The following is a 25,648-nucleotide window of genomic DNA, read 5'->3' as shown; positions in this document are numbered from 1 at the left end:
GGTCGGTCGTCAGAAGACTCATATGTGCCCGAATCAGCTTCAAGGTCTTCATCGCGGCTGCTTTACTATTTTGGCGTATCCAAGGTCGTAGCGAGCCGCTCAGTGCATCAAAGCTTTTCTTTGGGATCAAGGCAGCATATAGATGGCTGAAAGATGGCCAGTAGAAGAAACTGCGCAGATGGAAGATGGAGGGAGGGTGAGGTACGTCGATTCGAACAACAGGAAGGTGGATGAGCTGTGTGGAAGGTGATGAGTCAGATAAGGGTGACTGGGTGGGATCGACGGAAGTCGGATGTTGGCTTGGCGGTGGCAATACAGGGAGGCTTAAGCAGTTCGTGGCAAAAAGACCGCCATGCACGGCAATCATGGAGAGCTGATTTTTGGATGCCGGGGATTGATTTGACGACGTCGACGAAGATACGCCGACAACGAGGACATGCGTAGGGGCGTCGAAAAGCATGTCGGGTGGCACGGATACTGGCCATGAGGAAGGCAGAGGATCACTAGTTTGACCGAGGCGCGTCTGTTTGCACGCCGCCAGCATCCTGTTTGGTGTCAATCATATCAGGATGGCTTGATTGAGGGCGACGGCGCTGATGAGGGCAATGACGTACTTCATGGATCTCCCTTGGAGGTACGTGCGGATAGCTGTCAAGGTCATTTTGTCCAGAGAAGGATCAGCAGCAACAAAAACGTCAAGATTGACGGGATTAAAAAAATTAGGTTTGATGATCCATGGGGGAGGAAAGACGAAGTCGGGTATAGGTGGATAGATTTTGACTCTGCGAGGACTAGAGCGTCTGAGGAACGGTGAGCAGCAAAAATAGTACGAATGAGCTCTCGAGTCTGGTTTAGTCCTAATGACTCGGGTGCCCCGATGACTTCGCGACAATGGCCTGTGTTGATGAATGAGCTGACGAATATGAGTGTAATGAACAACCATGACGAAGGAAAGAGTCAACACATGGAACAAGCAAGACGGCTGTTAAATACGTAGATGGTAGCGACCGAAGACAATACGCGACCTTGCCTTGTTTTTACGTTGACACGGCGCCCAAAGGCAGTGGACACAGATGCGTGGAATACAGACCGCGTAAAATCGAACCATTGAATGTAGGCGCTCGGTTGAAAACGCACCAAATTTGTCGATATCCAAACAGGCGGTGCACCACAAAGCAGTACGCTTCCGCCAGATGCGGACAAGATTCCGTAAATAGCTAAATGCGAGGTTTGCCACCAATACCTCCTGTGGTAGGTCAGAGGTATAATTAGCCGAGAGTGTTGAAACGGATGCTCGGGACGACTTTTTATACGCGGGAGATGCACTGCCTTGAAGGAGACAATCTTCCATCGCCCGCAGCAACGATGCGCGCTGATATTCTATTGAAATCGATGTAATGCCGTCAGTTTGTAACCTGAATGTCGATAGGGACAACTCGATAAACGACTGTTCGCATATCATAACTTGTCGATTCAATCAAATCGATTATACCAGATTCCACTCGTTGACTACGTGCACTCAAGCGATAACAATGTCAGACTTCAGAGGTAGCTTGGTCACAGAACGTATGCAAACGTGCGGCACTATCGTCTCGAACCATCATTGACAATTGCGGTGCTGAACAATGCTCACTCACCATGATGGAGCCTACCGTCCTCTGCGTAACATCTGTAGCGCTAGCTCTTCTTCTTCATCTAACGTAGAAGGCAATGGTTTTTCAGATATTGAGGGTTTGTTGTGTTTATTACGCTTGGCCGGTGGAGGCACCATCTCTGATCCATCGTCATCTGAATTTGGAGAAAGCTCGAAGGCGGGGGAAACATAACCGTCATCCTCGTCCAACGGCGCAAGAGCGGGACCTTCTCTATCCTGATTCTCAGGGTTGTTCTATGAATCAGAGGGGTTAACAGCGAACTTCAGGACAAAGCACTCCATAGCATACCTCACGCTCCCGCTCCTTTCTTTTGCGCTTTTTTTCCTTCTTTTTGTCCTTGGCTTCCTCCTTGTCTTTCACATCCGCCTCCTTCATCTTCCCTCTTTCTCCCTCAACAAATTTCCGTCCGGCCTCTAGCACATCCCCTTCGCCCGCATCTCCAAACACCTCATCGACATCCTTCATCTCGTAAATTTCATGTCCTTGACCTTCGTCGTCGAACACTATACGCGTCGGCACGCCTTTGAACTTGAGCATAGCGCGCTTGCTTTCACCCATCTTCAATTTACGCTTCGACAAGTGGCTGGATGCAGGCTGCCCATCATCTCCTGGGAGGTCATGATCTGCCCGCTTGAGAATGATAAAGTCGTCATCACCGCCATCTCCCGCAGTCCCATCCAAAGAATGATCAACGAGCTTGTTGTAATGCTCGGACAGGATATTTTGATTTTTACGTTGGAACATGCGGTCGTACTTCGTGCGGACGCTGTTGGACTACACGCAAAAAGGCATAAGTATTGTGGCGAATGAATATGATGTAGAGGTCTTGCCTTTTGTTCCTGTTTGAGCTCGGCTGAAGGCGGTATATCTTCGTCCGCATCAACAGGTTCATCATCTCCCTCCGCTTCACTTGACTCTTCCTCACTCTCTTCGCTATCTTCTTCGTCTGCAGCGGGTATTCCCCGCTCTTTGCTAATCTCTGCCTGCAACGCAGCTGCTACACGCGAAGCATTCTTTTTTTCTTTCGCCTTCTCTTTGCTCAAGAACTTGATCTTCGGCGTACCAGGAAGGCCGAGCGAAGCTGCGAATTCATCCGCCGGAAGCTCGGAGACCTTGAATATTGACTTATCCTTTTGTAGATGAATAGAGCGCAAGTACGACACAAACGCCTGGACGCCACAGTCAGTTTGTTAAGTTAACTAAGAGCGAGCGAATGCGAAAGCTCACTCTTTGTCCAAGGTACTTGATGTCTGGATCCTGGAATGCGAGACTCTGCAACTGGTTCTCAATACTCTGAGTCTTACTCCCGCGAATCTTGATTTTAGCAACATCAACTCCCTTGTTCTTCAGCGCCGCTGTCATGCCTTCTTCCTCACTTGGTAGCAAAAGCAATAGACCCTTGCCATTGCTCTGGTACCTGGCAGTGCGTCCGACTCGATGCACGTAGGTCTCAGCATCTTCTGGCGCGTCTACTTGGACAACCCAATTGATCGAAGGAAAGTCCAGCCCACGCGCAGCGATATCCGTTGCAAACAGAACTGCATGCTGCATGGTTGTGAACCGATTGAACGTTTGCAGCCGCGTCATCTGCTTTTGCTTCCCGTACAGGTGCAGAAGCGGCACGCCAGGATGCATCCTTTTGAACGTCTCGAACACGAACCGAACTTGCTTCGAACTCGACATGAACACAAGTATTTTGTGTTGGAGGTGAGTCTTGATGAAGCTCCATAAGACGTCCAGTTTCTTCTCGAGCGTGGTCACAACATAGTGTTGCTCAAGACCTTTTGGTATAGCGAGGTGACTTTCATGCTCGGCATCCTGAGATGAATCAGCTTGGGCATTGATGTAAACGGGATCTTTGAGGGAGAGGCGGGCGAGATCAGCGACGGTTTGTGTTTGTGTTGCGGAGAACAGGAGTGTTTGGCGTGATTTCGGAAGATGAGAAAGGAGAGCAGACAATGTCCGAGAGAAGCCCATGTCCAGAATTCTATCGGCTTCATCAAGAACTTAAATACAAATGAGTATATGCTATTGACGACTAAAGGGGACTAGGCAATGCGCACCAAGCAGCTGAAGATTGTCGCTTTCGAAGCCGATGGTCTGGTCCATGTGCTGAAGTAACCGCCCTGGTGTCGCTACCAGGATATTCATACGTGATAAGCGATCTCGTTCGTCTTTGAGATTTTTGCCTCCAATGACAAGACCGGCGGAGAAGCTATGGTATCCGCCAATTGACCGCAGGACCTCAAAAATTTGGACAGCCTAGCCAAGATTGGTAAGACGAACATAACTCGATGCTGTACCGGAAACACACCAATTCGCGTGTAGGTGAGATAACCAAAGCACCCAAACCATCTTGCGGGCCCCATTTTCTCCTGTACAGGATCTCCAGAACGGGTATGAGGAAAGCGAGGGTTTTGCCGCTGCCAGTCCTTGCGGCACCTAACACATCTTTTCCCTTCAGTGATACAGGGAGACTTTTGGCCTGGATCTCGGTCATATCGACAAAAAAGGCTTTCTTCAGACCTGCGGACGAGCTGAGCATGGGATCATGTCAGCCAGAACAGCACAGGCACATACCTCTCTTTGTCAAATCTGATATAGGCAAGTCGGCGAATGCATTGAGATCATCATTCACATTCTGACCTCACAACTGTGTTGATGAGCGTTTGGATGTAATGTCATAGAGGTGATAAACACACGAATTGTTCCACTGCTCGTTCCAGTGCCTCTATTTGCTGCTTCTCCGAGACTTTCTTCACTTTTGAAGAGCGCACAGAAGGTTTTGATTTGCCGCTTTTCTTCGGCCCTTTATGCGACCTTGAAGGGCCAGCTTGTGGTGCCATGAAGTCCTACGAGGAATTTAAGTATGGTGGGTGTTGGACAAGCCGCCAGAAGCCGAGTAAAAGCCGCGTGCGAATGGATTACACCATGCATCAGCTTGCCGAGACTTTGCAGCACTCGGCCCGGCTCTCATCTACTCTTAGCCTCAGGCTAACACGCAGTCATCGTAGACTCTACGCTCCTCCACGCATCCCTACTCAGTGACGCCGAATGTCGTATGGTACCGGCTTTACACTCATCTGATCAAGTTGAAGTACACGCGCTCCGTGATATCCGCTCACAATCCATGTCCGAGGCGTATCATGAGGATGTCAGTGGTGGTATCGACCAGAACAGCTCCCTCTTATTTGCAAGAGATGAGGCTTCTAATGTAGCAACAGGTGAGCCGTTGTACGAACTACCCAGAAATCGGAGCTTCAGGCCCCAGGCTCCAACTGAAGTCAGAGGGTACCCAGTGCCCACCAACTGGCTTCGGACGAATCGGGTACTTGTATACTCTCTGTCTTTTTGAAGACTATTATTTCAATCGTTTGCCTTTTCCTATTGTTACGCTCGCCGTTGTTGCTGACATAGCTCTAAATGTCCGCAGAGAAACCAGGCCCTCTCCTCAGATTGGGTGTATCTTTCTTTCTTTTCGGGGTCATCAATAATGGTACGTTGGTCTTAACCGCTCCGACTTCATGTTCACGTTAACGCCAATGCTCTGTAGTATTATATGTGATCATATTATCAGCAGCTTTAGACTTAGTACCTACATCCACCCCGAAGGGTATCATACTATTCTGTAATATTGCTCCTGCGCTTCTTGCCAAGATTGGATGGCCCTACCTTCTGAAAGGCCGGATACATTACGCACGTCGTTTGTTCGGATGTTGTACCTTGTCCGTTGCAGGCATGATTGTAAGTTTAGTTTCAAAACGCGAGTTGATCTACGCCAACGATCTTGTCTAGGTTGTGGCGGCCTTCGAGAGCTTGCCAGGCCGGCTCTTGGGCATCAGTTTTGCTTCGTTCTCTTCAGGTGAGAGACCCATGCGTCAGATCGTCGCATTGATCTACAGGTTTCATCGGCGATAGGTTTGGGTGAATTGACCTTCCTTCAACTATCGACGACGTATCATCCCCCGTCGGTTGGCGGACATAGCGTCGGGTGAGAGCAATGCTTGCATTCATTCCACTCGTCTGAGGCCCTTGCAGTTATTTCGCTTCCGGAACCGGCGCTGCTGGACTGCTGGGCGCTTTCCTGTGGTGGGAAGTCCGAAGCCTTGGGGTTCGTGTCGGTGTCGGTCTATCTGCAGTGAGTCCTAATGCCTGATTTTAAGCCCTATATCCGTAAATCGACTGGCCTGATGATCGATGCACAGGTTCTGCCCTTCATAACGCCTCTCACCTATCTCCTCGTACTCCCTCGGCCTTCAGCTTTTGCCTCGGTCGCATTTTCTTCGCTGAACGACGGCGATAGTGATGGAGCCCTACCTGTGCCTTACACATCACTTCCTACAATAGATGAGGACACGATAGAGCAAGAACAAGAGCGATTCACCCATTCCAAGACAGATACTGTCTTGTCTCTGGCAGAAAAATGGCGACTTGCGAAGCCGCTGTTACTTCGGTACATGCTGCCTTTATGTGAGTAGCTTTGGAATTTTGCCTATGCAATACTTACGAGGGTAGCGGCACATACTGAGATACAAATATGTTGATTTTCGCAGTCTGCGTCTATCTGGTGAGAAATTTATTTTGGCTCATATCCTTGCCATCGTCTCACTCAACTGCTTGACGACAGTTTGAATACACAATCAATCAAGTGAATTATTCATTTCAGTCTGCATCCTTGAATCACGCTTATGAACAATGTGTCGGAAGGGAATTGCGCCGACGTTAATCTACCCAGTCCCATCTGGCGACTCACACTCCGTCTTGGGTAACATCATCCACTCTATCAGGGACTATTATCCCCTTTGGCAGGTTCGCATGTGTGAAACTCAGGATTTCGTCCCTGTTTTCCTGATGTCTTAACGCCGATCACGCAGCTGGTCTATCAGACGACCGTCTTTCTCTCTCGCTCGACCATTTCGCTCGGTTTACCACCACTCCCTTCGCGGCTCTTATCCTTGCCAGCCGTCGTTCAAGCGCTTATACTGTTGACTCTCATGTACGAATCTGCCATTGGCTTTTTTTCTGACGCTTCAGAGGGTATCAATGTTTTCATGGTATTTCTGCTTATAAGTCTGGAGGGAATTTGTGGCGGGTTGGCCTAGTACGTCGATTCCGGCATTTGGTGCATCGTTATCCTACTGATTTTTGTCCAGCGTCAACGTCTTTTACCGCATCAATCAAGAACAGAGTAAAACAGACCCCAGCATAGACCCCGAACGTGCCAAACAGGAGAAGGAGTTCAAAATCGGCTCGATAGGCCTATCGGACTCCCTAGGCATACTCATTGCGTCGCTGGTGGCGATGCCAACAGAGATAGAATTGTGTAATGCGCAGGTGAGGAGAGGGAAGATGCTCTGTAGGGGACTCTGAGATTTTTTAGGTTTCGCCACGATCTGAGAGAAAATCGGTGCTCGGCGATATGCTCTTGCGGCGATACCATGCGGATCCTGCGCGTCTCTTGCATGTAATTTATTAGCGCTCTGACATCAATATTGTTCGTGTTCAGTTTGAGAGGCCCCGACTTGCCATATGGCCTAAACCCTATCACCATCTACGGCACTTTGTGCTTCGGAAATAACTTGGATCCTCATAGTCATACCAGAGCGCCTTTGACATCTGGTTGCGCCACCATCTGAGCCTGAAGTAAGTTGCACTTATGCACTTACACCTATTCAACCAAGGCCTCCCACAAGCGAGTCAAATATGTCGACCTTGACAGAGTCCCGCATTTGGTTTGGTATGCCTTGTCCTGAACTACCGCCTAATTATCCGTAATTTCTGACTTTGCAGTCCAATAGTCACAGGATCTTCGAGCGGCATCGGCAAAGCGCTCGTGAGCGCCGTCCTTGCAGCCAACGAGCGCGTCGTTGCCACGGCACGCAACACTTCTGCGCTCGCAGACCTCCAGTCGAAGTACTCCTCCGACCAGCTCGTCGTGCTGCCTCTCGATGTCACAGATACAATCCAAATCGCGGAGGCGTTTACGATGATCGAGCAAAAGTTTCATCGCCTGGACGTCGTCGTCAACGGTGCCGGCTATGCGGTGCTGGGAGAGATCGAGGGCATCCCGGAGGAGACGGCGAGGAAGCAGGTCGAAGTGTTGTTCTGGGGACCGGTCCATATCACAAAGGAGGTGAGTGGCGTAGCCATTCTCGCTAGTCGCGGACAAAGAGAGTGAACCCGTCCCAAGGCGATCAGGTTCTTCAGGGAAGTCAACCCGAAAGGCCACGGCGGCTTCGTCGTCAACATCTCGTCTTACGGAGGCTACGTGGGCCAAGCGGGCGCCGCCTTCTACTCTGCAGGCAAATTCGGTAATCCTGACTTCCATTCCCCTGCCAGTACCCGTATATATGAAGCTCTCGCTCTTCACTGACGTCGATCAACACGTCCCACGTGCGCTTGCACGTTACAGCACTGGAAGGCTTCACCGAAGCGTTCGTCCGCGAGATGCCCCCGGAGTGGAACATCCGCGGCATCATCATCGAGCCCGGCAACTTCAAGACCGCCTTCCTCCAAAATCTCGACGTCGTGCCCCCGCACCCCGCCTACGACGCCACCAGCCCCACCGCGCGCGTGCGTCAGGCCATCGGGGCCAGGGCCGTGCCACTCCCCGGCGACGTCGACAAGTTCGCGCGCGCGGTGCTCCAGGTCGTGGGAGCGCCCGACCGGGCGCGTCTGCCGCTGCGGTTACCCCTCGGGCCGGACGCGTCGCTCTTTGTCTCGACCCAGGCGAGGAGGACGGCGAAAGATGCGGAGGAGTGGGCGGAGCTCAGTCAGGGCACGGATTCGGACGACTCCGTGGGGTCGGAGTATATGCAGATGCTGAGGCAGATGTTGAGCGAGACTCCTTAGATTGGTCGTGCTACTTGTAGTGTACATGGGGCCTGCGTTGAATGTAAAGCCCGCGCCTCTTCGCCCCTTTCATTCAGTCCGGTGGGACGCGGCAATTGTACTACTTGCCATAGACGCAACGTTGAACGCCAATACGTAGTTTCGTAACAGATTCCTTGATATCACCAAGATCAAAGGCATCGCTTGCAAATAGACGCATGCAAGCCTGTTGAGTACTCGAGCTGATCTGCCACCATGCCACCTATGTCTTTCGGATTCATGAATTTGTGATCAGCCATGAAGTGATCGGGACTCGTCGAATACACCAGGCAGCAGACGCTTGTTCAGTGTGAAAGGTATACACATTATTGATTTCGACGCAGACTACAAGTATTTCGGAAGGTGACTTCTGCCTATCTAACGCCCAACAATAACGGAGATAATAAGTGTACGCGCACATTGTATCGCAAGATGATGCTGAATGAAGAACGAAGTGGGTAACGCAAGATGAAAGAAAACGTGAACGAAATGGGGTCATGTACACTGGACATACATGGGTTGCTTCATGCATAGCGGAGTCCGAAGGTTAGGCATACACAAGAGATAAGAGATGCGAGAAGAGGATAGAGGAAATGACGAGATCAAGCCCACTCCGGAAGGCAGACTTGCACTGAGTCGGGATCGCCGCTGGAGATCGCCATCGCGTTGACGAGGATCTCCCACGCGAGGTCCAGCGACCCCCACAAGCCCTCGTCGAACACCCCGAGTACGTACGCGTCCCGCCAGAGCCCATTGACCAGCAAGGTGCGATCCAAGAGCGCATGCGGCGTCAACATCGCGGCGCACTTCATCGCGTACGCCTTGATGATCTCCTTCTCCGCGTTCCGCTTCTCCTCAACCGAGGCATCGTCAGCTATCGGGATAGCGACGGGCGGCGGGCACGGGATGAGGGAGGCGATGAGCTTGTCGGGGCGCCTGTGGTACAGGTAGTGGGAGAGGAACGGGAAAGCGGATGGAGAGGGCAGGCCGATTGGGAGCACAGGAACCGTGATTGTGCCACCGATTGGAACAGGCTCGGGGTGGGATGGTGGCAGTGGGGGAAGGCTGGCGCAGTGCACGGCAAAGACGGTGCTATGAATGGGGTAGAGAGTGATACGCCGCTTAGGGGCTACGGCCGCGTTCGGATCAGGGCGGATGAGGGGGCAGTAGAGGGCAAGGACGTGGGTAGGCATATCTGATGTAACGTCGTTGATGGACACTTCGATTTCCTTCGGGAGAGCGCCCATGGGAGGAGCGATCTTGGCCCCGGTGAGGACTTTGAACATGCTGGAGGAGGAAGGTGGCCAGATTAGTCGATGACCGTAGGGAGTAGAGATAGAGATATAGACGTACTCTCCGCTCAGCAGTGGGAGCTTATCCCGGGCATACTGGAGAGGAACTCCCTCCAAGTCGGGGACAGATGCCTCCACGACCTCTGGACGAGGCTCTTTGCGCTCGGGGTGGTACAGGTAGCGCGGGAGCTTGACGAGCGTCTTTGTCGGGCCCGGAACAGGGGGCGCCATCTCAACATCGATGGACGACGCAACGGGAGGAGGAACGAGATGGATCGGGAGGGGGAACTCAAACTGGACCGAAGTACGTGGGCGAGAGCGAAGGCGACGGGCGGCGACCGCAGGCTGCGGAGGAGCATTATTGGCACGGCGCATGGCACGCTGACGAGAGGCATGGTTTTTGATGGTGGAAACAACGCCGAGTCTAGTGGGAGGGGCGTTCTCTGCCTGGGAGACACGGCGGTTCTGGGAGTTGGAGTGGTGAAGGACCATGATGGAGGAGATGGGGAAGGGCTGAGTGGTGTGGAGAATGGGTAAAACGCAGGAGGGCTGAGGAGGAGAGGGCCTGCTGAGTGCGGAGGAGGGGGAGACTGTGGAAGGAAGGGTGCATTTCGCTCCGTATTTAACGAAGAACGAACGGGCAGAGCGTGACGCTACGAGACACCGCAACGTGTGACACTGCAACGTCCAATTCGGCTGTTTGGCCTTGTGGGAGCCCCGAATTCTTGCCCGATATAGCAACTCTGAGCACCCATAAGCGCATACATGGACCCACTTTTGTCACACCTGTCCTATGGATCTCTGTGGGTGCTCGCTAGTCCCGCGCCTTCGGATCCCATAGCACAAAGCTACATACCCGTCTTGTTGTCTGGCTCTTCCTTGTCCCGTGAGACTCACCGTGTCCGCCGCACGCTTGTCCACTTCGACTTGGGCCTCTTCCGTCTGCCCCACAAGCGTTGCCGCATGGCATTAGCCGCAGGTTGGTTGAAGAATGATAGTGGTTCCAGGTACACCGCCCCATATTGCTTTAGACAGAGATTGCCCAGGACGGCCAAAGCCCCGAAAGCGTGGGAAAGGTGGGGTCATCAACGGCAAGGTCACTGCGGGCAAATTTCCATAGGATTGGTGATTCCCAGAATGATTACCTGATGACTTCTTGCCCAAAAGAATCAGTATGAGATTTATGGATAAATCTTGAACAAAATGGCAATGTGCTTCTCAAATTCTGCGCAAAGTGTGCTTGGATTGCATGATAATCCAATTAAAAATTTGTTTCAGAATAAGATCAGGCTGAAATGTCATAAAGGCTGCAATATGTGTCCATGGAGCACAAAAGGGAGGGCATTTGAGCTAAAATCACAAGAAACTCACAGATCACATCCTAAACTCATTCTAAATAGTCCACTGATTCCAAACTGATTCTATTGTGATCAAATAATCAAGCAATGATTTGATCACAATGGGATCAGCTTGGTCAGAATGGGATTAGAATGGGATTAGTAGACTATTTAGGTTAAGTTTAGGTTATGATCTGTGAGTTTCTTATGATTTTAGCTCAAATGTCCTTCTTTTTGTGCTCTATGGACACATGTTATGGAATTTATGAAATTTCTGATCAATTCCAGCCTGACTTTATACTAAAACAAGTTTTTAATCAGATTATGAAATATTCTGAGCACACTTTGTGCAGAAATTAGAGAGCATATTCTTTTTCTGCTCAAAATTTTATCTATAAATCTAACGCTGATTCTTTTGGGTAGGAAATCATTAGATAATCATTCTGGGATTACTAATCCCATGGAACTTTGCCTATAATAGATACAGGGGTCATAATTCACTAGGCAAGATGGCAGTCTTGTTTTCCCCATAAGTCTCAAATTGAAGAAGGTAATGCTAGTGATGACAATAACTCCAAAAATACAAGTGGGCAAGCTAGTAGTGTGTGCAGGTAAGGTGACCACATGGCCCCAAAATACACAGCATATAGTGGAAATTTTGCCATATTCTCAAAAATAATTAGCCAGCTACTATCTATTAGATAACAAAACCTGTATACTATGATATTATGACTTAGCTGGTAGCAAACTACTATCTGTACCTATATTGGATAGAGCTAAACTACTATAATTGCCAGACACATTTGATAATAGATACTCCTATATATAAGCAGGCTAGTTGGATTTTCATAGCATCTTCATAGTACTAGGAGTTGGCTATTGATGTAATATGTCTGGCACTAGAGGTGGCATATTAATGCATAGGTAGGATAGGGCATAATATGTGCATTGAGTATGAATTGCAAGTCTATAATACAGGCTTTAAACAAAGCAATTGTTATAATCTGGTCTATTAGGGCCTTTTCAGCTAGTCTGTCACGAACGGCTGTTCGGGACGAGAGGATCCTAGGCCACAAATGACACAAGAGGATTTGGGAGGATGATCGGGACTGATCAGACTAGTGTCTTGCAATCAGAGAAGACTGTGTGAACAGCAGTTCTTAGATTGGACAGAAGTGGATAGCCTAGGGCTTCCATCCTGCGCCGCAGTATCTATAAATATGTACAAGCAGATGCACGGACCAAGTATCAGTGGAACGGGAACGCGAGGTATAGTCGGGAGAAAGGTCCTACGAGTCCTTATCAAGAAGGTGGGAAGAGGTGAGTAAGCATAGGTGAAACGTTTCGTAACATTACCCCCCCCTCTAGGCCGTCAGTGCCAGAGACGGTAAGTAAAAGTTCAGGAAAAACATAAGCAATGCGCGTAGTCCGAGTCGTACAAAATAATACTTAGGGCACATATTCTCGCTGCCCACAGTCGAGTCATGACGCGATAGCCCTTGAGTACGGACGTCATGATACCCCACCTCGTTACCAACCATGCGGGGACTGCGTTCTAGAGCCGAGTCCCTCTTCTCATCATGGCAGTGGGTACCGGCCCAACGGATTCGAACCGTCGTTTGCCCCGGCAGTTTTACGTCATACCGGACGAGGGCGTCTGTCGTCTAAGCTCCACGAGGACGGAGTATAACGGGCGCGGTGTCGGACTCGCTGGAGTCGTATTCAGTGAAGGGGAGAGGGGGTCGGGTTCGTAGCGAAGGACGGATGAGGCCGGGGGGCGCGGGAAGAAGGTGAATGCGGGGGGAGACAGGTGTGAATCGATATACACCTCGTTCCCTGTCGGTTCTCGTGGGGTAGGTCCCCGGCATTGGGCGAAGCGGAGCGCCATTTGAGGCCGTAGACGAGGCACGAGATACCACAGCCGTGGTAGGCATGTGATACTCGGTGGAGGGAGTGGGGTCGTCGGCGGGGTGAAAGGAGTCTCGAAGATTCTGCAAGCCCATGAGTTTTCGCTCTCCAGCGTTAATACGGGCGATGATCGTGCCCTCTCGGATCTGCAGAGCTCGCTGTGCGTGTCGGACAAAACTCCTTTCTTCCTCTAAAATCTCCAACGCCCTCTGAATCTCCGGTCTGGTCGGCCCTGACACAAATTCTGTGTTAGGCGTCCCCTCGATAAGTCCCATCATATACGCAACGGGGGTTGTGAGATAAGTTTCTCTATCCGGAAAGATGACGCCTTCGTTGGCTTCGCGGATCAGAGGGGGCGGTGAGGGAGAGTGGGAAGGTGAAGGTCTATCGAAATCCTCCGTCAGTAGTCTGATCATCTCGTCTTGTCGTCGTTCGTCCTCGTCCAGTCCTTCCAGGTACTCGCTGAATCCTTCTTCCGCCTCCCGCGCTGCTTGTTCTTCGTCTGTGTCCCACGGTACGGACCGTTCTTCTACTACGGACATCTCGGGGGTCGAAGGAATGGAGGGGTCGGTGGAGGACGTTTGTTCGATGAGAGTGTTCTCAGAAAAGAGGTGGGTGGACTCGTTGGAAGGCATGTTCGTTGGGAGGATGAATGAGTGATTGAAGGAATGGGGGAATTGTAATGATTGAATTTGGGTTTTTATACGTTTCTGATTTTGTTTGTCCGATGTTTGCAAGGGCTGCCCGTAATGGTAGATTATGATGTCGCGTATCGTATGCTTCCAAAAGTTCTTTGGCGTTCCCTAGGTTTGCTCTCGTGACCCATTCGTCCGCGGAGCTCGGGTATCCTTTCCAGTGTACTAGGTATTGATACCCGCGTCCTCGTTTCCTCTTGTCAAGAATCTCTTCGACTTCGTATTCCTCCTGTCCGTCTATGAGGTCGGGTGGTGGCTGTTCGAAGTTGGGGCCGTGAGCTGTTGTTTCTTTGTATGGTGTAAGTAGGGAGGCATGGAACACGGGGTGTATTTTCCATGTCGGTGGGAGCTTTAATCGGTACGTAATTGGCCCTAGTTTTTCTTCTATTTGGAATGGTCCGTGTAATTTAGGGGCTAATTTGTCTTTTGGATGCGTGGTGGTAATGTTTTTTCCCGAGAGCCAAACTTTCTGTCCTGCTTCTAATTTGACTTCGTTCTCGGCGGTTTTTCTTTTCATTAGTTCTGCCGCAACTTCCAAGCTGGCCTTCGTTTCTTTTCGGAGTTGGTCTAGCCTTTCCAGCCTTAGCTCCACTCCGGGGATGTCGGACCTTGGTGCGATCTGGGGTACGAAGGTCGGGTTGTAGCCGTACATGAGTTCAAACGGTGATTGGTGCGTGGCTGAGTGTTCCCTTACGTTGTGTGCGAATTCAGCGTATGGTAATAGTTCAGGCCAGTTCGTCTGCTCGTAGTTGCAGAACGCTCGTAGATACTGTTCTAACTCTTGATTTACTCTCTCCGTTTCACCGTCTGTTTCGGGATGATAGGCGGTTGATAACGCTGTCGTGACTCCTAGCTTCTTCCATAGTTCTTTTGTGAATCGAGCAGCAAATTGTGGACCTCTGTCGGAGATGATCTTTTGTGGGAGTCCAAATCGTCTCCAGACGTTTTTCATGTAGAGGTCGGCCGTTCCTTCCGCATCTATGGTCTTGTTGCACGGAGTGTAGACGACTCCTTTAGTGCTTCTGTCCACTGTTACGTGTATTGCGTTATATGGTCCGACTTGTGGAAGATCCGTAATGAAGTCCATGGTGACTGTCTGCCAGGGTCCTTCTGGTATTTCGTTAGGAATGAGTGGAGTGCGTGTGGGGTGTGTGATATTCTTGGTGTATTGACATGTTGCACATCCTGTTACGTACTCTTTTATGAACGTGGACATTCCTGGCCACCAGAAGTTATCGGATACTAGGACATAGGTCTTCCATCTTCCCGGGTGTCCCGCTGCTGGTGAATCGTGGTACATTTTCGTGATTTGTCTTTTAAGTCCGTCGTCTGGTGGAACGTATATTTTTCCCCTGTGCCAGATGAGATCGTCTTCGTAATTCCATTCTTGTAGACCTTTGGAGAGGGCTCTGGGTCCGGATGCTTTGATAAGTTCCATCGCATCTGTTACTTCTTTATCTTTGGCTGTGACTTCTCTTAGCTTTCGTCTCAGCTGGCTATCGAGCATTTCAATTGTTCCTCGTCCCGTTGCACTTTTGACGAACATTTGAGGTTGTAGTAGTACCTGGTTTTTGTTGTCAAATTTTACCCCCTCTTTCAGGTCTGGACGCCTGGACAGAGCATCGGGTCGGTGGGTAACGCCCGGTTTGTGGACGAGGGTGAAGTCGAAGCGGGAGAGGAAGAGTGACCACCGTGCTTGCCGGCGGGAGAGAGTTCGCGCGGTGGAGAAGTACAGGAGGTTCTTATGATCGGACCAGATCTCGAACGGGTGCCGTGCGCCTTCAAGGTATACGCGCCAGTGATCAAGGGCGTGTATTACGGCGAGCAGTTCCTTATCGAAGATGTCGTAATTCCGCTCGGCCGCAGTGAACGACTTGGATAAATAAGCGACTGGGTGCCATCCGTCATGGGGCGTCTCTTGTGACAAGATGGCTCCGGAAGCGAAGTCGGACGCGTCAGTCTCGAGACGGAATGGGCGATTACCGTCCGGGTACACAAGAACGGGAGTTGACGTGAAGCAATGCTTCAGTCGTTCGAATGCTTCGTTCCTTTCGGGGGTCCATTCGAATGGAACGTCCTTCTTCGTTAGGTCGTTAAGGGGTCGGGCTATAGCGGCAAAGTCTTTGATGAACCTGCGATAGAAGTTTCCAAAGCCCAGGAAGGATTGTACTTCCTTCAGGTTCTTCGGAGTTGGCCAGGCAGCGATTCCATCAACCTTGACGGGGTCCATGGATATACTGTCCGCGGAGATGATGAATCCGAGGTATTCGACTGTGTCCGTTTCGAAGGTGCACTTGGAAGGCTTTAGGAATAGGTCATTGTCCAAGAGTATCTGCATAACTTGGGTTGTCACGCGTCGGTGTTCTTCGATGGTTTTCGTGAACACTAAGATGTCATCCATGTAGACTGCCAGGACTTGTGCTACGATGAGGTCATGGAAGATAATGTTCATCATTGTTTGGAAGGTGGCGGGTGAATTGCAGAGACCGAAGAACATCACGAGGCATTCGAATAAGCCGAATTTGGTCATGAAGGCTGTTTTCCATTCATCGCCTTCTGCTATGCGGATGTTGTTGTACCCCCATTTTACGTCAAACTTGGAGAAGATCCTCGCCTTCGATTTGGCGATGGTTCTTATTACGTCGTCAATCAGGGGTAGCGGATATTTGTTTTTTATGGTCCATTCGTTTAGTCTCCGATAATCTTGCACCGGTCGTAGACTTCCTTCCTTCTTTTTTACGAAGAAAAAGGGTGACGCTTGCGGGGATTTAGATATCCTAATGGTTCCTCTTTTTAGGTGCTCTTGGAGCATCTCGTGGAGCTGGTCTTCCTCCTCTTCCGTCAGCGGGTACAGTTTACACCCCGTTGGCTCCCATCCTGGTTTCATATCGATCTTATGGTCCCATTGTGAGTGTTCTGGAAGTCGCTGTGAAGCTTCCTGACTGAAGATTTTGGCGAATCGTTTAAGTACGTATGCTGGAACGATTTCCTCGATAGGTCGTTCCGTTTTTGCCTTGTTTGCCTCTTCTGCTAGCTGTTGCGATTTGTTTCCGATGGAACCGATATGAATTGCTTCGAGGGGGTGTACTTCCAATGGATTTTGATAGTACCATTCCTCATAGAATTCGGAGAAGAAGGTATCGTCGATTTCGTCTTCTTCCGGATCATCTTCTATTCTGGAATATCCGACTGTTCTGTTTTTCCTTTGCTGTGCGGGCGTCAGTGCTTGTATGGTAAACTTGGGCCGGCTGACTAGACATGTGGTAGCGCAGTTTGAAAACGTAAGGCTGTTTTTTGCCCAATTGATTTGTGGGTTATGTTCATGCAGCCAGTCCGTTCCCAAGATCACATTTTCGCCTCCTAGGTTAGTGACTAACAGCTCGCATTGTTCGTCGTGATAGTCGTCCTCTTTGTTTGTCATTCTCATAAGCATGCAGGCTTTGTTGGTGATTTTTCCTCCGTCGTTGGCCGTTCCATCTACGTTGAATACAGGGATAGGTCTGTCAATTTTCTGCGTTGGTATGTTGTTTTTCAAGCAGAATTGTTTGTCGATGAGAAGTCCTTCTGCTCCTGAATCGATCAATACTCGAGCTTCGGTGGTTCCTCCTCTATGTTTCAGATGCACGTTTATTCTCATAGATGATTTCCGATTTGATTTGGTGAGCCGTACAAATGTTTTTACAGGAGGAGTTGGGACAGGTCTACGGTACACCGGAGCCGTAGGCCTAGTTAAAAATCCGATTCCTTTCGCTTGCTCATCTCGCTTAACTCCTGAAGGAGTGCTTCCTGTTCGTCCCACCTCATCTTCCCGATAACCCTTTGGATCTCTTCTCGGCTAATCTCAGGCTCCGTCTCACGTACAGGCGCATCCGGTCCGGGTGCGTGGGCCTGGCGAGCTGCGAGTCGGGCTCGGAACGGGTTAGTCGTCGCCACGCTTCTACCTTGCGTCGCAGTGCCTCCTTGAGGACTGCTTGAAGCTCCTGTCGAGAACGTTCGGCCATAGCTGCTTCCTCCGCCTCCCATCCTGCCGCCGGTCTGAGCCGAGCGGTTCCCCATCGTTCCACTACTCTGTTGAACATATCTAGCTGACCCTTCATGTACCCTAGACGAACCCCTGACAGGGCATTGGTTGGCCATATGTCCTTTTTGACGACAGTAGAAGCACCCACCCTCCATCCTGAGGCGGTTGCGTTCTTCGTCGGTGAGAGTCGTTCTGACCGAATCTACGGCCATGGGTACGACGGAGTTGTTCATGGAGGAGGGAGCGTTGGAGGAGTTGTAGCGGAATGGGTTGTTGGATCGAACAGTAGCTGAGGGTACGGAGCTTTTTATGCTCTGTAGCTCTCTCCATTGATTATCGAACCTTCGGGTGTATTTTACCCAATCATCCATTGTCGTCGGCATGTCAGGGAGTCTGTAAATTTGTTTGAGGATCTCCGGGTGTATGGCGCGACGGAAATAGTCGACGGTGGATTCGAGATCGAATCCACTTTCTCCTGCCGTCATGAGATAGTCCGTGACAAACTCGTCTGCGGACCGCTTTCCCATTCTCATTGTGAATAATTTTTGTCTCGCCTTCTGTTCGAGACTCTCATCTTTGAATGCAGCGGCCAGTTCTTTCAAGAAATCCTTGAACGTTCCCCATACTTTTCTCGTCTCCGTTGGTTTGTACTCCCGAAGTTCCCTATCGAAATAATATTTCTGTGCAAAAAGTGACGCCGTTCCTTCTCTCATGTATGATAGCACCATCAGGGTTTTGTCCTTGTCGGTGTCATACTTGGTTGGGTTGGCGAGGATATACATGTGACATTCGTATATCCATTCCCTATATTTCGACCTCGTGCCATCGAAGTCCTTCGGTTTGTTTCCTCTGTCCGACATTTCGTCTTCGTCGTCTGTGGTGTCTGTTGTCGGCGGAGGGTTCGGTTGTGGGTTTGGGTTTGGGTTTGGCTGGCTTGGTCCTGCTACAGGTTCCGGGTCTTCTTCGTCGACCGGGGTTAATACTCCTGCGGGAATTGGGGTTTCTTCGATATCTTCTTTGGGAATATCGATCGGTGATAGAACAGGTTTTGTTCGGATGGGGGAGTCTACGGTTCTGAGAGGTGCCTTCCTGTCTTCCCAGGGTACTAGCGGGGCGTCGACTGTTTTTCCGCTGTTCTGTCCTCCTACGTAAACCCAGTTTCCTTTGGATGTTCTTCTGATCGGTTGTCCGAAGTGGACGAATGTGTCGGAGTGTTTTAAGTAGTCGGTTCCGTGTGGAACTCGTCCTACGCTTCTTCCTGAACTTTTGGAAGTCGTCTTGTTGGATCAAAGAGCCCGCGCTAGTCTCGACCTGATCAAGGTTCGAGGGTCAAGGCAACAGCAGCTCGTTCTGGCCTGGTACAGTATTTCTGCTTCTGGTATAGTACCGTACGTAACGTCGAGTGCAGTTGTTTCGGTCGTACCTCCACTGGGTTGACTACCAGATAGAAGTATTCTACAACCTGAAACGACCCACACTGAAGTGGAATCGTCCAACCGTTCGCTCGAAGTGTATAGTAACTACTACGGTCGACGGACACTTGTCTTTTGGGACTGCCTAGTGCCGTATGTATCTAGCCGGTGTTCTGCTGCAAAGAAAAGGGTGGAGTAGGATTGTGTGGAGAGGCTATCCAGATGTCACGAACGGCTGTTCGGGACGAGAGGATCCTAGGCCACAAATGACACAAGAGGATTTGGGAGGATGATCGGGACTGATCAGACTAGTGTCTTGCAATCAGAGAAGACTGTGTGAACAGCAGTTCTTAGATTGGACAGAAGTGGATAGCCTAGGGCTTCCATCCTGCGCCGCAGTATCTATAAATATGTACAAGCAGATGCACGGACCAAGTATCAGTGGAACGGGAACGCGAGGTATAGTCGGGAGAAAGGTCCTACGAGTCCTTATCAAGAAGGTGGGAAGAGGTGAGTAAGCATAGGTGAAACGTTTCGTAACATAGTCTATCTAATGGAAATTATTATAACTACTAGGCAGCTCCAATTATAGAGCATATATTATAGTATAAGGTGACATCCTTGGTTATTAACTCCCAGTATATATTATCATTGCTAGTTGAGTATTATAGAATAGAATATCGATAGCTAACATGGGCTTACACATGTATACTTACAGGGCAACACAAGCCATTATATTCCTGGGTAAAAGAAGACAATTGGAGAAGTATAAGAGTAATAGCTAAGAGAGAGTAGGAACTTAGAGGAATGCCTGGAGAATACACATAGTAATGAGCATACTACCTCTCTAAGTGCTGAGGCCTCTATTTTCATATTTTCTTCATAAATAATCACTTATTTTATAGTATATTTGTAGCCCTTAACCAGCACTTTATTAATAGTTAGTCATATCCTATTAGGCTTGGCATAACTTATAGCCTTGTACAAACAGTTCTAAAGTGCCTTAGACAAGAGTGTTCATGATAGTGGCCTAATATTGTCATTTATTGCTATTTATGCAGTAGCACTTCATAGCATACACAAAGCCCTTATGTATAGTGCAACTACTTTATTTGGAAAAACCTCCTCTTTTAATTAGATCTAATTATTCAAAATACTAATCTAAGCTAATCAGAATATATTATCCATAATCAGCTTTATACAAATAAAGGTAACATTGTCTATATTACTATAGTCCTATTGGAATCTACAATCCAATTACAATTTTACACATTTCAAATCCAAATTGTGTAAGTATTATAATCTTATTTTTACTGTATTCTTTATTTTTTATTAGTTCACTATATTATTGTCTAGTTTCTAAATTCAAATATTGGCCCTGATTTTTAGGGCATTTATTATCCTCTTTATATATAGAATAGATAAAAGATAAATTTACAAGAAAATCAGAAATATTGAGATTGCCTTACTTATATTATTATATTTAGGTTACTAGGTAAATGACTTAGATCTTGTAGCTTAGTGGTTTAAAGCACTAGTCTGGGATATGCAAGCATAAGGTTATTGGTTCAATTCTAGTAATAGGCAAGTTTATCATAAGGTATGACTACAGTTTGATTAGTAAGCTCTATACATACTCTATGATTGGAGATGTAATAGTAGTAGAGAGACCATATAACTGGGTTGGTTGATATTTTTCCAAAAATCCATATAATCAATTAGCTTTAATTAGCTCTAATTAGATCTTATAATTTTAGGATTAGAAGGAGGGTAAGCTAAAAATCCTTAATGGTAATTGGTAAAAATATAGCTATATTTATGCTTAACTATAGTTAATTTAATATAGAGCTTTTCCCTGATATTGGAAAAGTACTCTTAATAATGCCAATATTGCCAAGTCCTGACAATATGCACTATGTACTATCATATGTGGGTGTATCAAAGTCTAGCTCTATGGTTCTCTATTTATAGTGCATTCTATTACACATGCTTATTAGGCACTGTAGGTCTTGTAATCCTTTTTTTGGTATACCTTGCAGAGACTCCTTTACTGCTTCCTATACCATTTTACTAAACATCGCTTACTTTTTTAACCATAGCATGATAGAACCTTATAGTCTATAAGTGAAGCTATACATGGTCTAGTTTATCTTTTAAATTTTCAAGTCTTGGCATGGTATTATAAGCACTTTACCTTATAATTTTGCATATGATCTGCTTACTTTAGTTTACTATAAACACCCCTACTCTTGACTCTGCAATAGAACCAGTTTCTAATACCCTTCAATTTAGAGCTCAACTTTATAAGAAGATCTCACTTGTATCATGTCCACATTGACATCTCTCTTGTCTTGCTTGACTGGTCTCTCACTACCTTTGTTATTTCTATTGTTAGGGCCTTTGTCACTGCTCTTAAAGTACCTTGGCTGCTCACTAGTAATATTGCTCTCTTTATGTGTGAGAAGTAATCTTGCATTACCTTTGTGCTATTATGGTAGTTCTTACATATGCCTTATATGGCCCCATATTACCTTGGTCAATATTTTGATATCTTATAGTATATATCTCACATCTTATTTCATAACTTATGAAGGTCTTTTAAGATTGTAGTAAAGCCAGCTCTCTGTCTATTCTATATTTAGTTGTGTGTTTTGTTGTGTGTTTTTGCTCACAGAGCCATCACTAGCATATCAATGGCATTCTTATTTTTTTCAAAGTAGTATAAAAGGCCTATAGAATAGGCTAAGAAACTTTAGTCTATTCTCTTCATATTCTTGTATCTTCCTATATAAGCTATCCTTGACTTATTACAGTCTTTTTACTATAACCACATTAATACCATCCTCTTTTATACTATTGTGTGGTCAAGGCTATTATCCCACTCTTTCTTATTGTGTGACCTAGAAAAGAACCTACTACTCTTGGAGTTATCAAATAAGCAATCTATAATAAGAATTAGCATAGTCTAAAGCAAACTATGCAAGGGTATATTAAAAGGTAGCTACATACTAGTACTAGCCTCACATAGCACTAATCATTGTGATGTGCACTTAGGTAGCTGAGTTATAGATTGGTAGATAGCATTCTTTACAAGCCTCAGTTATGTTTATAAGATGAATTGGCATACCCTTTGTCTTTAGCTACCTTGGAACATAGGTTGGTCAACAATTGTAGATGGTAATGATTCTTCAATACTGGTGCAGTGGTAAATAAGATATTCTAAGGTAAAATGAAATATCAGAATGTTCATTTCCCTTATACTGCATATATAAAATCAAAGGGCAGCTAAATTAGTTGAGGTCTGTTAGCATAAGTATTAGGCAATACTTGTAATAATAAAAAGTGTAGTAATCTAAGAAACAATGTATCTGCCTTATTAAACATATTAAGAAAATATCTTGGTTGTCATGTTCTAGATATCAGAGAAGAACTTCAGTCACACAAGGATTAGAGTAATCATCTTAAGAGTATTGTGTGTCCCCATAGCATTCAGTTTACTATGGCAGATAATATTGCTATATTCAAAGGCTCAATATTAAGCCACTAGGCTTATCACATGCTATAAGCACTAAGAAGGGTTCTCTAGGCTATTTGAATAGTGACCATCCAACAAATAAAAACTATTGCATGTCTTTGGACTTATATGAGGAAGTACATTAATATACTAGAGGCATCTCTAAGTACTGAGCACAATACCAAAACAACCTCTAGAGCAGGGGGTACTAGAGCTAGTATCTGATATATAAGAGATGAGTACAAACACAAATGAGGCTAAATAATAAGGATGATGAGTTTTCAAAAGTCATAAGCTAGAAAAATAGCTAGATACTAGGCATAGTACAAAGATCAAGTTGTATACAAAGTAAACAAGCTAAGCTTTTTAGAAGCTCATCTCAGCTATAAGTATATACAAGCTATTTAGGGCAGGATCAAGATTAGGTCTATGCTTCCAAATGCTAATCTACTCAACAAGTGTCAAAACTTCTAAAATATCAAGTTCTTAATCATGATCAGTAATCTATAGTCTGCAATGTATTCTGATATGTAAGTATAATAAAATGTTTGTCTGCATTATTATGAATCCAGGAACCAATCATAATTAACATAAGTAAGTGTTCAAGCTGAAGCTTGTAAATAAATTATATGACATAAGCATTCATATATAAGTATGTAAATCATAATTAATTAAACTAGTAGTCTATATTCAACTTATGTATATACCACTTGATGTTTTCCCTAAGCCACATATAAAGCATATGGTAAAACATGGTCCTAATATTGGAACATATATTTGTGGCATACCTATAGTGACAAATGAAGCAACTATAACACTTTAATTTAGGTTTAATCTTTTTAATTCTATGGCCATGTCTTTTAGCTGGTTAGCCTTAGCTATGCAACTAGAATAATAGAGTGACCATACTCACTGCCAATTTTTAAATCAAAAATAGGGACTATTAAGCCTATGAGCATTGGCAATGATAGAAGAAAGTCAACTTGACCTATATTTGTTAGTGAATAAGTGTTAGTAGAGCCTATAATAATGCAACAATAGAATAACATATTAAGCAGAATATATAATGTGTCTATAGAGATTATGTGTCCACAATAAGGTTTAACAAGGGGGCCAAAGTGTTTAGCTAAAGTATTTGGCCTATATAGTGCCAAAGTGTATCTTTAGCTTTAGTATGATTAAAGAAGCACATATTTGCATATATAAATAGCAGGTAGCAGATAAGAAGGAGGATCCAAGGCTATGATTAGGGCCACTGATAGAAAAGAAAGTTCTAACAGATGGGTAAAGTATGAGGTGTTGAAATCTGGTGTTAGTATGTTATTGGGCATTTATACAAGCCATATGCCTAACAAGAGCTAGGGTTAGAAACATAGAAAGTAGGTATTGATTCCTAAAGATGGCTGAATAGGAAAAGCACTGTATTTATATAAGAATAAATTGGCCAGTGGCAGAAACAAACCAAAATACATAGTATTATGTATTAAAGCTCTTGGAATTATTAATGGCAAAGAACAATAATGAGTTTTAATAGGGGAAAGGTGTGTAAATGTAGGAAAAAGAAAGAAGAGGGCAAGATAGGTATGTGAAAGTTGGCCAGTGCTCCCAAAATAAGTGGGCTCTATATGCTGATAAATAAAACACAATAGAGCCCTGTGTTTGAATTGTTGGACCATTGGTAGTTATGTTAGCCTAGCTAACTATCACTAGTCATTAAAAAGTCTCTGCAGCTACATATTTTTAGTCATGATTTAGTAGAGTGAAGGACATCTATTAGTTCTATCCTCTATATCTTAATAGGAAATTTATAGCATAGAGATCTTTTAGCTTGGATCAATTGTGCTCTTAATTAATCTGGCCCTTTTGTCACTCACCCTAGCCTTATCAGTGCTCATCTTTTTGTTGTTGCTTATAATATATGTGGGTCCAAGAACTCTTAAATCATTGGGTGGCTAATTATACTAGGAGGCATTTGCTTGTGCTGGATTCCATATAATATGCTCACTGCTACTTGCTAATATGCTTTGAGTGGTTAAAAGCAGACTCTGCTAATGCATCCATTATAGGTATGTTCTACTCTAGTAGTTATGTAGTTTTACCAGGTTCAGCCACATAAAGGCCAGAGATATGTTTGCTAACATACATGCTGCTATATAATGAAGAAACAAGATGGGTCCAAGTTTACTTTGCTTTCCACATGCTTAAGCCTGCTTATGCCTAGTTTATATCTAAATCATGATATCTTGCAGGTAGTAAGGATTTTAGCTTAAATTTAATATCTTTTGAAACTCAGCTTGTCTATGTGCAAGGTTGCTTATGTACTAATTGAAAAAAGCTCAAAATATCATTTATAGACAGCCTTGATGTGCAAGAACAGATAAAATATGCTTAGAAATGTAAAAGAGACCTGAAACAATAGTGAAATCCCAAAATTTGAACATAACAAATAATGTTTTTGGTGGGACTTGAACCAACAACTGGAGCAAAACAATAGTATTTGCACCAACTTGCCTATCATGCCAAACATACAATTGTCCAGTAGGTAATATTTATCTAGTTAGTAAGCTTTACCCACTTATGAGTCAAGTTGGGTGATGCATAACCTGCAAAGTTCATCATTTTAGAGCAGCTAAACCCAAAATCCACACTACATGCAAGGCTCCATCATTTAGAAGCAGACCTTATACACAGAATGACTATCTTCTGTGTAAGGTCAGCCATGGAGATTAGCTCGTGCCATTGATGCGACTCGGGATAGGAGTGCTCAGGCCCGCTCGGAGTCCGCTCGGGGCCCTGACTACGAGCGGGACCACATGATCACGTGCGCCGATGTTGGAATCGCGACGTTTACGTCCGTGTCGAGGTCGCAACCAATCCCGTGTCCTTTTCCCCATTTTCCTTCGTTCTTCTCCGTCTAATCTGTAGACGATTTGCTCACGACTCC

General features: G+C 46.5%; 6 protein-coding genes across 6 annotated transcripts; 2 read left to right on the top strand and 4 right to left on the bottom strand.

The window, feature by feature from the left end:
- Positions 1-1,452: 1,452 nt before the first annotated feature.
- On the bottom strand, positions 1,453-4,501 carry HETIRDRAFT_156555 (uncharacterized protein; the record flags this gene model as incomplete). Its single annotated transcript, XM_009552597.1, has 8 exons — positions 1,453-1,888; positions 1,944-2,429; positions 2,486-2,824; positions 2,883-3,661; positions 3,719-3,917; positions 3,970-4,181; positions 4,236-4,296; positions 4,358-4,501. The coding sequence occupies 8 exons, from the start codon at positions 4,499-4,501 to the stop codon at positions 1,649-1,651; spliced, it is 2,460 nt and encodes an 819-aa protein (XP_009550892.1). The 3' UTR covers positions 1,453-1,648.
- Positions 4,502-5,078: 577 nt separating this feature from the next.
- HETIRDRAFT_52504 (small molecule transporter) lies at positions 5,079-7,025 on the top strand (the record flags this gene model as incomplete). Its single annotated transcript, XM_009552206.1, has 11 exons — positions 5,079-5,151; positions 5,209-5,399; positions 5,451-5,517; positions 5,574-5,646; positions 5,694-5,793; positions 5,861-6,125; positions 6,209-6,222; positions 6,283-6,303; positions 6,363-6,464; positions 6,530-6,756; positions 6,809-7,025. 11 exons carry the CDS (start codon positions 5,079-5,081, stop codon positions 7,023-7,025), a joined length of 1,350 nt encoding a protein of 449 aa, XP_009550501.1.
- Positions 7,026-7,342: 317 nt separating this feature from the next.
- Positions 7,343-8,578, top strand: HETIRDRAFT_143484 (uncharacterized protein). The gene is made up of 4 exons (XM_009552596.1): positions 7,343-7,392; positions 7,454-7,788; positions 7,846-7,966; positions 8,068-8,578. Exons 1-4 carry the CDS (start codon positions 7,359-7,361, stop codon positions 8,505-8,507), a joined length of 930 nt encoding a protein of 309 aa, XP_009550891.1. The 5' UTR covers positions 7,343-7,358; the 3' UTR covers positions 8,508-8,578.
- A 253-nt stretch (positions 8,579-8,831) lies between these two features.
- Positions 8,832-10,435, bottom strand: HETIRDRAFT_37249 (uncharacterized protein). The gene is made up of 2 exons (XM_009552176.1): positions 9,879-10,435; positions 8,832-9,812 (listed from the first exon to the last, which is right to left on the bottom strand). Exons 1-2 carry the CDS (start codon positions 10,307-10,309, stop codon positions 9,128-9,130), a joined length of 1,116 nt encoding a protein of 371 aa, XP_009550471.1. The 5' UTR covers positions 10,310-10,435; the 3' UTR covers positions 8,832-9,127.
- A 2,383-nt stretch (positions 10,436-12,818) lies between these two features.
- HETIRDRAFT_118453 (uncharacterized protein) lies at positions 12,819-13,697 on the bottom strand (the record flags this gene model as incomplete). The annotated part of the gene is made up of 1 exon (XM_009552595.1): positions 12,819-13,697. One exon carries the CDS (start codon positions 13,695-13,697, stop codon positions 12,819-12,821), a length of 879 nt encoding a protein of 292 aa, XP_009550890.1.
- Positions 13,698-17,486: 3,789 nt separating this feature from the next.
- Positions 17,487-18,638, bottom strand: HETIRDRAFT_326569 (uncharacterized protein; the record flags this gene model as incomplete). Its single annotated transcript, XM_009552594.1, has 1 exon — positions 17,487-18,638. The coding sequence occupies one exon, from the start codon at positions 18,636-18,638 to the stop codon at positions 17,487-17,489; it is 1,152 nt and encodes a 383-aa protein (XP_009550889.1).
- Between the last annotated feature and the right edge of the window lie 7,010 nt (positions 18,639-25,648).

The sequence above is a fragment of the Heterobasidion irregulare genome, assembly GCF_000320585.1.
Source record: "Heterobasidion irregulare TC 32-1 unplaced genomic scaffold scaffold_10, whole genome shotgun sequence".
NCBI classification, from domain to species: Eukaryota; Fungi; Basidiomycota; class Agaricomycetes; order Russulales; family Bondarzewiaceae; genus Heterobasidion; species Heterobasidion irregulare.
The sequence above is the reverse complement of the archived record's forward strand: the minus strand, read 5'-3'. Positions and strand labels throughout refer to the sequence as shown.

Excerpts from the sequence above, each read along its gene's own strand:
- HETIRDRAFT_37249 (XM_009552176.1), bottom strand. The coding sequence starts at position 10,309 with ATGGTCCTTCACCACTCCAACTCCCAGAACCGCCGTGTCTCCCAGGCA. Across the intron at positions 9,813-9,878 it reads CTCCCACTGCTGAGCGGAGA|CATGTTCAAAGTCCTCACCG; the intron begins GTACGTCTATAT and ends TTCCTCCTCCAG.
- HETIRDRAFT_143484 (XM_009552596.1), top strand. The coding sequence starts at position 7,359 with ATGTCGACCTTGACAGAGTCCCGCATTTGGTTTG. Across the intron at positions 7,393-7,453 it reads AGAGTCCCGCATTTGGTTTG|TCACAGGATCTTCGAGCGGC; the intron begins GTATGCCTTGTC and ends GCAGTCCAATAG. Across the intron at positions 7,967-8,067 it reads CTACTCTGCAGGCAAATTCG|CACTGGAAGGCTTCACCGAA; the intron begins GTAATCCTGACT and ends TGCACGTTACAG.